The sequence below is a fragment of the Arvicanthis niloticus genome, chromosome 11 (assembly GCF_011762505.2).
Source record: "Arvicanthis niloticus isolate mArvNil1 chromosome 11, mArvNil1.pat.X, whole genome shotgun sequence".
Classification (NCBI taxonomy): domain Eukaryota; kingdom Metazoa; phylum Chordata; class Mammalia; order Rodentia; family Muridae; genus Arvicanthis; species Arvicanthis niloticus.
In genome coordinates, this window is record NC_047668.1 from 70,062,759 (window position 1) to 70,076,795 (window position 14,037).

General features: G+C 40.4%; 1 protein-coding gene across 2 annotated transcripts in view; it reads right to left on the reverse strand.

Moving 5' to 3' along the window:
- Lrpprc (leucine rich pentatricopeptide repeat containing) overlaps window positions 1-14,037 on the reverse strand; it is an 84,946-nt gene that overhangs the window by 26,643 nt on the left and 44,266 nt on the right. For both annotated transcript variants that reach the window (XM_076942394.1, XM_034514165.2), the window contains exons 25-26: window positions 6,952-7,076; window positions 6,326-6,432 (exon numbers count right to left, since the gene is read on the reverse strand). In XM_076942394.1, coding sequence (XP_076798509.1) covers window positions 6,326-6,432; window positions 6,952-7,076 — 232 coding nt within the window. The remainder of the gene's footprint in view (window positions 1-6,325; window positions 6,433-6,951; window positions 7,077-14,037) is intronic.

Here is a 14,037-nt window from a genome sequence, read left to right on the forward strand (position 1 = left end):
TCAGATTAACTAAATCTCCTAGGCTGCTGGACGGCAATGCTTCTGGCTTACCTCTGAGCATCTTACTGAATGTTAAATACTGCAGTTGAAAGCAGCAATAAAAAATGCAATAGAAACACAGGATGATATAACTGAATCCTAACTGGAATATTCAACATAACACCAAAGGCTAGCTAATGCACAGTAAAGTAACAGGTAACTTCTAGTTCTTTCTGATTTTCCTTACATATGATTTATTTAATGGATGGCAAGGGTAAATAGTTAGTCTGATAGAAAGACTGCCATGTTTGTTTCTACCCAAGTTACTGCATTGTAGAGTGCAGCTTTCTGCAGTTCTAATGCAATACTCAGCTCCACTGCATAAGCAGAAAGTTAAACAAAATATTTTCATTACTCAATAACTTCATTCCATTACTTTTTGGGCATAATAAACATCTATGCATGTTAATAAAGATAAATATAAAATAATTTTCAAGTGAAAGAACATGAAAATTTCCCTGTGTTTCAACCTTCATATAAATTTAAATTTGACTGAAACAGTAAATTTTTACTTGCTTTGGTTTTTCTTGCCAATACTAATGGAACACTGGAAAAAAAAAAAAAAAACCCCGATGTCAATCAAACACGCTCCATTAGCTAGTGTGATAGAGAGCAGAACTATGTGCACCGGGCTCCCCAGAAGCCACTTCAACTATGTATCCCTCCAGTTAGGCTAGACACAAGAGGACAGTGACACAGTGGCACTCAGTGAGCCTTCTACCCTGTGTCCCTTTCTCTAGAACCTTCAGATATGCATTTAAAGATCAGGTATATAAAGAGGAGACTGCTGCTGAGCGAGTCAGATGAACAGTCTACTATCGACAGCAGCGGGCCTCTTCATCAGGGCAACGGAAGACAATACTAAAGGGAACTCCCAACTACACGTCCGGGAACAGACATCTATCTGAAAGCTAGACACAACACTAGCCTTCTGAGCACGATGCAAACAGAATCGAACTCTGACCTTAATAAAGAAGGCAATATAAATTTTATATTCATCAAGTAAAGAACAAAAAGTAACAAGAACAGCACTAGACTCCAACGTTCTAGTGTTAACCCTGTGCCATCTAAATGAGAGTCTCTCCCTGCACAAGACAGTACACTGACCTCGGATTCAATATAAAATGAAGGAAACGAGATGAGGAGGGGAAAACAAAGTAAGAGAAGGTTGTTTTGAAAATTCAAAGTTGGGGTGTGGCGTCTAAAAGGCATGGAGATAGGGGCCTGTTGAAGAAGGCACTAGAAATGGGAACTGTCCTGACTGCAAACTTCATTCATGGCTGCCACACCCTGACTCTACAACCTACAGTCTGAACCTCAATTTCTTTGCCCTGTTTCTCAGAGTTGTTTATGAGGTTCATGTGAAGACGTACCTGACTGTCACTTAAGCATGACAGAGTCCCAGCTGTAGTCTCACTGTCTAGCTGGTGACACAGGTTTGAGTTCCGGGGAAAGCGGTGAGAATTAAGATGAGCGGTCGCTCGCTCATCTGTACCTGAGCTTTGCAGCTCTTGACCCATGGCCAAGCAGTGAGTGACAACTGACCACTAGATGGCTCAGGATGAAGTCAAATGAAAGACCTCTTCACAGAAATCCTTAAGAGCGATGTAAAATCTCACAGCATTATTTAACTTCCTGCTTGTATATGTCATCTCCCCCTGAATTTAATTTACAGCCTTGAAATAAAGTGGATCGCAGGAAACACATTTTATCGTATGCTCTGTAATCATGACGATACTGGGAGGTACATGGAGTACTCAAACTGGAAAGGAATGAAGTAACATTTTGTTTTTTCTTTACAGAGAAATACCATCTTATTTGACCCTAACTTCTAAATAGGAATTCTAGGCTAAAACTTGGAAACCTGGTTTCTACTCAAATCTCTAATGTAATGAGCCAGAAAGGGGGTGGGGGGTGCTCATCTATACAAACATCTGTCTTGATTAACTCACTGCCAAGAAACCATCTAAAGAAAATGGTCCAAAAGCTGAAGATGCACGTGAAGATGTGAGTGAATGTGACAACTCAAGTCAAAGGGTGGAAATGTTTCCCGAGGGAGAAGCAAATCAAATGTCTTTCATTTATACAGTGGAATAATGTGATCATTAGAATCCTCAGAGAAGCCTCTAATGAACTTCACACGGGGAACGAAGAGCGGCTGACTCCAGTGAAGTACTAAGGAAGCTACAGAGCCCATTAATTCCAGTTCTATACAAATGGGAAAAAAAAGCACAGAAGGGTCACAAAAACGACTAGACAAGTAAGTATCCAAATTGAGTCTTTATAGTTGACATATTTTAAAATAAGACCTGTAATTATACTTGGTTCTGTAGATGGGGTGGGGCTGGACGAGTGACTGACCAATGGACAAGGTGCAGACTACACTTTACAGACTTTACCTTCCTCAGAGAACCAGGGAAGTGGTAGCATGTTCTTAGTGATACAGTTAATTCCAGAATGTGCCATATTCTGAAGTGGAGTCTGTAGAGAACACGTTGCTAAGAGGGACAGGAGCCCAGCACAGGGAAGGACCTGTTCACCAGAGCATGGACATCCAAGGCTGATACCACACTGCTTGTGTTGTTCAGGAATTATTCTAAGAGGCACAACCAAGAGGGACCACTGTCCTTACTTAGGGTCTCTGTGCTGCAGACCTCCTTGGTCTGAATTGCTTTATGTTGTCAGTTCCCAATTTACCTTTCACTTCTCCCCTAGACACCAATTCCTTAGGAAGACCCAGTCTAAAATAGCCCTTTTCCACAGAACTCTTCCTGATAGCAATATATTGTTAAAAGGCCTATCTCACTGATGAGACCATAAGACATGATCAGTATTTGTTAAGAAAGGAAAGAGAGAAATTGGTCAAAATGGGAAGTGCTTAGATGCTCTCAATCGCCTTAGCAGAGGTTTCAGAAGACAGCCAAGGCACGCCTACCACTCACAGACAGAGATGCTGTATACATCCGAGTCAGCCTTAATTCACACGACCTTCTGTGTCATTACCCTAAGTATTATCAAGAAAAAAATCCCATGCCCACAACCCTGAGATCCTTATTAATCTCACTGTCTCAGCTGCCCTGCCCTCATAATCTACTCAGATTCCTTCTGTGTACACCCAGAATCTGTTCCTCTTTGAATTAGCCCCACCTCCTTATTTTGCCCCTGAGGGTTTCTAACATGTGGAAGCAACTGACCCTGCCAAAGAGTCCTTTTAAGAACAAAGGCAGCACTTCCTTCTTTATGGACCCTCTATCTGCATCCTAAGCTCATCTCTGCTAACATGGCAGGGTGAAGGATGGCCCTCCTGCACGCTCACACCTCCCAGTCCTCAAGCCAGTGAACATTTCCTGCTGTAGAATGTCTCTCTCACACAGATCTGTTCAAGGAGTCTTCTTTGGCTCCTAAGACTCTTCCTACTCCACTTCACACTTTCTCATTCTTTTTCCCTTCGAAGAAAAAATTTTTCAAAAGCTACTCACTGTAAAAATTAAAAATATCTAAGCTATGTTAAAAGCTAAGTTGACCCTCATATTGGAATTCAATACAAGGCTATGTTAAAAGACCACATAGCACATAGCATATGCATACACACCAGATGTTTGATAAACAAAACAGGGCATATTATGTATAAATTTAATCTTGCTTATATCTTTTGCCACCTTAACTTAAGTGTTAATTAAAGTTAAGTGTTACAAATTCTCACCATAACTTAACCTCCATAAGCCACAAAACAATTAATAAAAACAACAGTCTCATCAATGGGACAGACCTTTAAAGACATTCTCACCTACCACACCTGTCTCTTCTTGCTGCTGCCATTACAGTGGTTCTGCAGTTATTTTTTTGTGTATGCACATATGTGTGTGTATTTAAGTAAGTGCGCATGCCTACACTTGTATATGTATGCACACGTGTGTTTAATTTAAATGTGCATGCATATGCTTGTATGTGTGGAGGCCAGAGGCTGACTCCAGATATCTCCTCATTTTCTAAGACCATGTCTCTCTCTGAACCTAGAACTTACTGATTAGCTAGAGTGGCTGCCCCTGCCTCACTCAGCCTTCTAATTATGGAGTTACAGGCAAACGGCACAGGCTTTGTACATGGGTGCTGGGGATATGAACTCAGGTCTTCAGGTTTGCACTCTAGCCAGTGAATCTTCTCCTCAACCCCTACACAGAGCTCTTTAACCCACTGAACAATTCTATACACATGCATTGTTTTTTAAGTCACTCCTAACTGACCCATGAGGGCACAGTTCTAAAGTAATGTCATGTATGTGACATTCACATACCTCACATTAAGCTTCACACTGAAATTATGTAGAATAAAGGAGACAAACAACCTCTACCTTTGAGGGGCAAAGAGAATTAAAATTATTGCTCACTTACCATAATCCAGGAAATGCCCAAGCTGCTTTATACACATTATGTGATTGAGTCTTAGAGACAGATATTACATTCCTTCTTATAAATAAAACAGCTTAGGAAAGTTTAATAAATGCCAAAAGGAAACTGGCTCTCATGCCTCTGGCATTTTTTATTGGGTTCTGCTTACCCTACAGAGGGAGGGGGCACACATGTCCTCAGTCAGGGGCCCACAGACACTGTGCACAGAGTAGGAAGCAGTGCTCCCACTTTCAGAGCTGCTCAACCACTTTTTAGACAGCACAAATTAACGGAGTTTTACAAGCACCATCTAAGACACTGACATGTATGGAGACAGAAAAAAAAGAGACCGAGTTCTGAATTTCACAGTGTCCTGCACTGTGGGGCCGGGGAGCAGGCCTAGAGCAAGAGGTGGATGGAGTAGAATTGATACCCACACAACCCAAGGTCTGCATGTCCCAGGGCACCCTACCCTGTGCCCCCACCTTTGCCTCGCTGGAGGAAGGCAGGTTAAACTGCATTTCCCCTTATAAAGTCATGTCCAGCAGCACCTGGAGTTCCTCCTTATGAAAATGAGGTATTTCTTGGCTAATGATATACACTCACCCTGAGAGCCCCTAGTCACTCTAGCAAAGGTTTAAATAGCCTTTGTCCCCCATTAAAATGAACTGTCTCACTGAAGCTGCCTCCCAGAGTCTATTCCCACTACCTCATCGCAGCCTGAGACCACTCAGGCCCTCTGGCCCTCCTGCTCCACTTCCCTACTCAGGACCCACCAGTGGCAATCAAGCCTCTATGGGCAGTAAGAGTGCTAAATACACTGCAACTGTTGTACATTGTTCTCTTCTTTAAAACATTTGAAGATATAAACCAGGCATGGAGGTCCACGCCTTTAATTCCAGCACTTGGAAGGCGGAGGCAGGCGGATCTCTTTAAGTTCCAGGAGCCAGAACTACATAGTGAGATGCTGTCCGGAAAAAAACAGAAAACTGAAGACCCAGCAATGATGTTCTGGGTCCCGCATCTACACCTTCAGTTTCACAACCAGTAGTTTCTGTTTATATAAAAATAAGGAGACCAAGCGCCAACCTGGAACCCTGGACATTTTCAGAAAAAGACAGAGAGAGGCAGCAGGAAAGCATGACTTGGAGCAACACAAGTTGCTCATTCTGAGCTGTTTGTTGAGTCTCTATGACTCCATGGTGACTTCCTGCAGCGCTCTCGTCTAGACTCAGGACTGGTGATAATGAAGTTAACCTGCATGTGGACAGACCTCACATTAGCTTTGCCTTACGAATTCCAGCGAGAAACACTTCAGTAGAGCCTGGATAAAACATATTAATCCTAAAAAGGCCGGGTTTGTCACCTAGTTCCTATAAGCTGCTTACATAGTAGGGACCAAAAAAAAAAAAAAAAAAATGAAAACAAAGAAAATTTAAATTAAATGCCAAACCATTACAGACAGTACTTGTTTGGTTGATTAACTTATAGACAAGCATTACAAATAAATCTGAGCCTGGTCTTCAGTAAATTGAATTTTACTGCTTTTAAGAACAAAGAATTCTTTTGCAAAGAGGATTAGCAACTTTACACCCAGGAATACCAGTTTAATTTAATTGTTTTACAATTCAAGATTTAATATGCAAATATCATTTTGATATATAACAGTGAATTTACCAAAGTGAGGAAACAAATTCAATATACAACCAGACTGCCTTTTCTGAACTGCAATTATATTTAATAAAGCTGGCCGAGCCACCTTCTTCCTATTATTATTGGGACTGAATTCTATTAACATGAATCAGAACAAGGATAATTAAAGGTTAAATTTTTTTAAATGTATTCTAATTAAGAGTCTAAATAGCTGCACATTAGAATAGCAACGTTAAGAATCATACCTCAATGATCTTCTTGGCCTCTTTGTAATTTCCGGTCTGCAGGAAAGCAAAGAAGAGGTCGTAAAGCATCGTCATCTCCCCTTGCTCCTGGCTCACAAAGTCCATTGCTGCACAGCAGAGGAGGGAAACACAGACCATACGAAAATGTGAGACAGTATCATGCAATTCTGGACAGGTAAAAAAGAACAAATATGGGGGTTGGGGATTTAGCTCAGTGGTAGAGCGCTTGCTTAGCAAGCCCAAGGCCCTGGGTTCAGTCCTCAGCTTTGAAAAAAAAGAAGAAGAAGAAGAACAAATATGGATGAAGGTAATAGACTGTGGTTTTGTCTGAGTTAGAGTCAGAGTGCTTGTGTGATAGCACATATTGATGGCATTAAATATTGAAGACTAGCTTAAAGAGAACCATGAGGGTAAGAATAAAAGTTATATACCACAAAGGCACATCACTAACAAGTAGAGTGCACATGAACAACAGAGAGGCAATATCCCCAAAGGACCAGGCATGGAAGCCAGAGGTTTCTCCAATACTCAGAATCACTTCCTTTTACAAGTGTGACAGTTTCTCCTTTCACATCTCAACATTCAGATTAAAGATATGAGAAAGAAAAGATTTGACAGTCACTAACCTTTCTGGATTAAATCAGTCTCGCCTTTCTCTATCAGCTTACATAAGACATCATGAATCCTGGGTAATATTTTATATTTTTCATGGCAGGCAATGCTGGCTTCAAGAGCAGCAGGTAAATCATCCCTTGGAAAAATAAATTGACAATGAAGAAAAAAATTTATCAAATTCAGTTTAGGCTCTCAGAAACAACAGAGCAAAGAACCTGTCAGCAACTGAACTTATAAAGACATAAAACCCCATACTCAAGTAGAAAGCCCAGAACAACCCTTTTCTGTAAGACCTGTTCAAGTAACAGTTCAGCACTTCCCCTGCTTGGTCTTTATGACTTTGCCTCCGAAACAGTATTTGGAGAGGGGAGGAAGGTCGAAATAAAGAAGGCATTCTCTAACTTTATTATTAGTATGTATAATAAATTGGTATCAAGCTGCTAGTTCTAAAAACAAGGACTACAGCCATCACAGTTTCTTCCCTATTACTTCAGGGACCTTTGTGACAATGCAGTTTGAGACTGGGAAGCTTTACCCAGCTCTCAGGCATGTGCGAGCACTTAGCAATGCTATCATGGGATTTTTCACCCACAGCCTTACAAGGAGTAGGAAAGAGTCCTGGGCTTCAACTGTACAAAACAGTACCTCCTCAAACTAGGGTATTCTTACCCAGCAGTGAGTTACACAGTTCTAAACACTGTGTCTTTACAGGTAAACCTGAAAGACTGCTCCATTTTAAGTCACGGCACCTTTAAATAGAGTGCTTAATAAGTCAAGAGTTTCTTAAGAGTGTTGAAAGGTATTTTTGTGGGTCTTCAAAGTACTTTTTTTTCCCTTTGAAAGGACAAGTGACAGTGTGAAGAAGAGCTCCAGAACAGCCATAGAGATGTTAGAAACAATCCTCATGCTTGGGCCTCTTCCTTTTCTTTCCTTTTCTCTTCTTTCCTTTTCTCTTCTTTTCTTTTCTTTAAAGAGAAGGGCCAATGAGGCCTCTAGAGTCATGGCTTTGCCTGAAGAACAGAGGAAGCCGAGAGCGGCGTGGGGCCTCTCATTCTCAGCACAAGCACTTCACTACACAGACACTGGGAGAAATCACCACTGCCTGCAGGGCAATTATGTTATAAGACACTTCACATTCAAAAAAAAAAAAAAAAAAAAAAAGGAAAGAAAAGGAGAGAGAGAGAGAGAGAGCGAGAGCGAGAGAGAGCGTGCGCACGCATGGGGCTGGAGAGATGGCTCAACAGATAAAAGTAGTGGCTTCACTTCCCAGTACCCACATAGCAGGTCACTGGTGTCAGCTCCAATTCCAGGGGATATGACACCTTTACACAGACATACATGCAGACAAAACACCAACACACATAAAATAAAAATAAATAAATCATTAAAAATAATATTTTTTAAAAAGAGAGAACATGAGATATATTTCAGACAAAAAGTGCAGTTCAGGACACTCAGAGACACTCCTCTGGACAGTACATTCTCTCACACACACCAACTATTTTCATAAAGGGAGGAGGCCCTTTATAATTTACTGCTGAAAGCCTTACATTTGTCCATCCCACACGTTATGTTGCCCTAGATCAGATTACTATTTTATATACAATAAGATTTTGAACTATACTACGGGAAGCAAGAAGACGTGCTCACTGTGAGATGCTGACACGGTGAGAAGCGAGCCCACAGTAAAGGGAAGTCTGCAGTACAGCACCAAGCCCTGTTTACAGCGCATCTTCTGGCACCCCACTGAGTCATTTGAATTTTTGTCATTTGGGGTGAAGACTAAATTGCAGGTTAATTTCAAAACCGAAAGTCGATGCTGCAGGCTAGATTACTGTCATAGGAGGAAGGAAGCGCTGCAGAAGCTACTATACACACCCTGCAGCTTCAGTCACAGCTTCCTCTGCTTCAGACACAGGCTCGGTTCCTGCTTCCTACAATTCCCCTTCACAGAAAACTAGGAACACATTTGGAAGAGAAAAACTAAGACATACCATTTCTTTTAATGGCAAAATCTACTTTTTCCAATTGACTTCCAAACTAGAACAGTACTGTCTCAACTGTATTTCCCCTACATTAGGTCAAGACTATCAATAAATGAATGATTAATTGTTCTGTCAATCAAAGCGACATGTTAATAGTCCTTAGTCTCCAAATATATGCTTCTAAAGATTATACATGCACCAAACAACAGAAAAGACAAGAACAGAAAAATGGAAATAATTCATATATTTGTTAGTAACTTTAGACACCAATGTTATCACTCCTTAGGCTGCTGACAGAATAGATTGAATCTACAAAACACTCCCTACAAACTGGACTGAAGACAGAGATAAAGTAAATGACGGTTGGCTGGTCCCTGCTGTCTCTACTTTCCAGCTGCACCTCATAGGTAGTTGTTGTCACTTAAATGGTTGCCTTTCTCATGTCCTTTACGTCATCCTGATCTTTTCTGATAGAGCTTGGAAACAGGTGATGGAAATTAAAAATGTGTATGTTCCAGGACTCCGGATTCTGACCCTCTGAAGAGGGCAGCACAGAAGGAAGGCCCACTGCGGCCCAGCTGATCCGGTCCCGTGCCACTCAACTCCACTGCTGTCAGAATGAAAGCACTACGAGCAGCAACATAGTAAAAGAGAAGAGGAAGAAAATTCTCCCTAGACACAGTGTGAAATGGCACACTGCCTGAGCAGCACACCACAGGCCCTGTGACCTAAAAGTACTTCATAACTTCTCTATTCACCTGGTACATCAAAAATGACTAGAAAACATAATTTAAAATAGTAGTTGTTTGAAAAAACTTTTAATCTGTTAAATCTATATTCAAAACCTTTAGTCTGTTATTTCAAGTCTGTTAGGTCCCTAAGGTTTTATACACAATTGTAAAGTTTATTCCACAAAAACAAATTCCAGTCCTTGTTTTCTCACAAACCAGATCTCCCTCCCTCTCCCTCCCCCCCTCTCTCTCTCTCACACACACACACACACACACACACACACACACACACACACGCACACACGCACCCCTGTACTATCTTTGAAGACTAGAAACTCTATTCTAAGTATGTACTTGAGGGGCCACAACTAAAACTGTATGTGAATAAAGAGCAGTCCACTTTGAAAAGCAGAGTGTTGACTAATACTAATACATAAGCATTGTCAAATCATGTGAAATAAAGATAAAACTAGAGAAAAAGTGATTCTGTAATTCTAATTCAGGGCCCATACATATTCACAATAGGAATGCAAACATCTAGGAAATAATCTGAAAATGTAAGAAAGCGTTCTCTTTATTATCCATGGTGTCCACTAACTATTTTAGAGGACTGTATTTATTTTAGAGTCTGTATTTCATTTTTTTCCCCCCATGAGACGCAGGAGGAGGCGAGCAGGAGTGAGCGGGATTCGAACACAGAGAGAGAGAGAGAGAGCGCAGAGGGACCCGCGCCCTCTGCAGGTGGACGCCTTACGGGCTGCGCCACCGCCGGTTCGCTCTGTATTTCATTTTTAAGAAAATATGACTACATATATAAACTAATATAAACTATATATTTGCACCAGTGCATAGAATTTTTAAAGGGCTGTGATGCTTGCTCGCATGGCAAATCCAATGTTGCCCATTCTTTTAGTCTTGAATAGGAAATTGAGGTGTGCTACAATATCCACAACAGAAGAAGGTACACTAGATCTGGTACAAGCTGACCACACACTCATAGGAAGCCCCCGTTCACAGAAAGGTTTCCTCACTCAAAGGCTTCAAGATGCTGCCACACACGTCGCACACAATTCTGACCTCCTACAACTACAAGACAACTCCCAATTCACTTCTTTAGCTTGACTTGGTCTCCTCACACATCTGTAGGAAATAAATTTCAAATTCAAAGTAGATAATTGAAACATCAAAAAATACAACAAATTTTGTTTTTTAATTGGAATAAAGTACTTCAACATTATGTATAAAGTATTAGTGAAGCAGCAATTTCCTGAATGGCTTACTGTGATTGACCAGCTCTCAGATCTGAACTCACCAGGGAGTCTCATAAGGAGATCAGGGTGGAGACTGGAGGCATCGCACACAAACAAACAAAAGGCCAAAACCTCTAAGAACACCCAGAGCTGGGATGGGGGAGATTGGTCAGCACACAATCGCCTGCACAGAACTGTCTGTCAACAAGACCAGCACCTTGAGAGCTGAATAAATGGACGTTTTTGTTTTGTTTTTCTCCCGTTCATCATCTATAAATGAAGAATCTTCAAGGAGACTGGTGTTGCAATTACAACTAATCCTCCCCAAAAAATTAACTGTGTTGAAGGCTTTGTAATTTCCCTAGGTACAATTTAGCTGTCACTTACTTTAAAATTTACTCAAACATGCGCTGGGAACAGCACTAACTTCACATGTCAAGTGCTTTCCAGCCAATTGAGTCTAAACTGGAAGTCGGTGTTAAACAACTGAATGATTAGACAAGATAGCTCATTTCCCTGCTCTTTTGTTCAGAGTAAAATGCCACATTTACATTATCAGGCTCAACAGGATTTTCTGACAGAGGGAGAAAAACCCTTCCTGCACACTGTCCGTAAGCAGCACACGAAGCCTGTCATTTACCAATCATCCTTCACAGAGTACTAGCCATGAATGTAACTTAATTACGACCCAATGATCCTTGACGAAAAATCATCTCATCACTGTCCTGTCCCCTAGGGCAAATGAAACACTTTCTGTCCTTTGGCACTGATGATGCTAAATTCTTAATTGCAATAATGGAGTAAAAGAGCCAAACCTCCTTAATTTCCTTTCAACATATAAAGAGTTTTACTCTGGAAGGCAAGCATTCCCACATATAATAAAAGTATCCAGTACAAATGAAGATGCTCAAATTGAAGGGGAGTGTTTACCACAGAGCAACCAGCATTTTACAATGCACCTCCCATTTATGTTACATATATGTAACTAGGCTGCACTGCTTCAAAATTTAAATTTTTACAAGTTCATCTTAGGGAGACTCTGACATTTATGAGGAACTCAACATTAACTTAGCAAAAGCTCTGGGTAGAGAAGTAAACAATGTCTGTGCATTTCTAGATTACAGCGTAAAGCAGCACACACAAACGGAAAGCAGAAATCACAGCCCTTTAATCATCTGTCCCCATAGAATTTAGTGCAACAGCCTCAGACACTTTCCACATGCAACAAAAGCAAACAGACTGTGTGAGTGAGACCCAAGAGTCTGAGCCAGCATCTTTCTTATTAATCTCGCTTTCTTTACTACAGCGGGCAGACTACTCAAAAGTTCTTTCAACTCATTTAAAGCAAGTTCATTCTCCTTTAATATCAGAGGGCCTCTGTCATCTCCCTAAGTCAAGTAGGAGTGTAATAAAATATACAAAATTCACAATAAAACAAAAAACATTTACAGGAACATTCAGGTGGACATATATAGATAAAGGTCTTAAAGATTGCACCAATAAGAAGCACATGAGAAACTTAGCTGTATTTCCTCTCTAGTCGGTGGTAAGTGTAATGTGGATAATGTAGAAGCAGGTCAGTTTACCAAATTCTTTATAATTACAGAAACCTATGGTTTCTCTTGTCAAACGCATATAAACAAAATGCATTATTTCCAAAACTACTTTTACAGTACACAAGTAACTTAAGCTAACATACTACTATTTCCTCTGGGTTTTATCCAAATATTGGAAGTCAATTCAACATGCAGGTTGACAGGCCCTTGACGACTTGCATCAGAATTGTAATGTGAAAATGATATCCCCTTTTTAGTCTTTTGCAGTAACGTCCTAGAAAGATGCCTGCCTTTAAATGAAAGGAGAAAGATCTTTAAAACAGTGTTCTGAAGTTGTTTTCATAATTTTATCCCAAGTTTGAATAAGGCTATTTTGCAAATGAGCTCACAACCTGCAGAGTCAATTATGTGTGATATTAGTAAAAAGCGAACGTTATGGAATCAAATCAAATACTTGTGGTTGTCTGGGGAGACTTGGCATAGTTAACCCTGGAACTTGTCATGATTCTGAATTAGGTAACTATCTTCTATCAGTCAGACAAAACATAATTGAATTAAAGTTTCAAGTCAGTATTTATCCCACTTTTTCCTGATAAAATGCTACCAGAGTTTTTTTATTTTTGTTTGTTGGGGGTAGGGGTAGTATTTTAAATATGACACTTCCTTTGTTTCATTTTTATTATTTTCAAAAATCTAAGACAGTCAACATAATGTTTTTGGCATGACAGATCAAACAAAAAGACCTTGTTATGGAGACTATCTCTGTAAACACACCCACACAGACAAAAAAACCCAGAATAATACAATACCAAAGAAAACCTCACAAAAGTGAAAACAGAAAGTAATAACTTCTGTAAGTATCTGGACACAATGGCGCCATTTAAAAAAGGTCCTGACTTAGACTTCCTCAAAGACAGCCAAATGTGACAGAGACAAGCATCTGACAAGCTGTGAGCAAGCGCCAGCCAGTACGCTGCCCTTTGGCTCAGGAGCCCCATCTGCAGACCTCTTTTGGAAAACTTTCACGTCTTCTCCGTCTTCAAAGTGGCCCTGTGTGTTAGGTACTTTTCTACCATGACCTCGTTCTGTGTTAGTTATTTGGTTTTGCCCAGTGATGTAGGAGGGCCTAACTCTTCTGGGCACTGGGCCCATTTCTTTCAAATCCCTGTGTAGAGTTCCACATGCAATTTGCAGAGATGGGCCTTTTAAACAATCAAGAAAATCCACTAGGAAGCATATTAATTATAGGATTTCTATTTAAAGTTGCTGTGAGTCTGAGAACTCAGTAGCAGCAATTGTTTGAATCACTGTTTCTTGAAAAGAATACGACTGACATTGTGAAGTGAAGATCTGTACAGTATCTAGCTTGAGAATCTTTAGGAGCAGATGGCTAAGCAATTATTTTGGGTATGTGCAGGTTCATTTCTATATTTTAAACCCAACATTATCATTTTTGTATACAGTCACTATACTACCTAATAAAACTAAAACTATCAGAAATGATGGCAGGCAACGAGAAAAATTAAAAGATAAAAAGTCAGTTTTGCTCTGATGGGACAGTACCACAAGAAAACT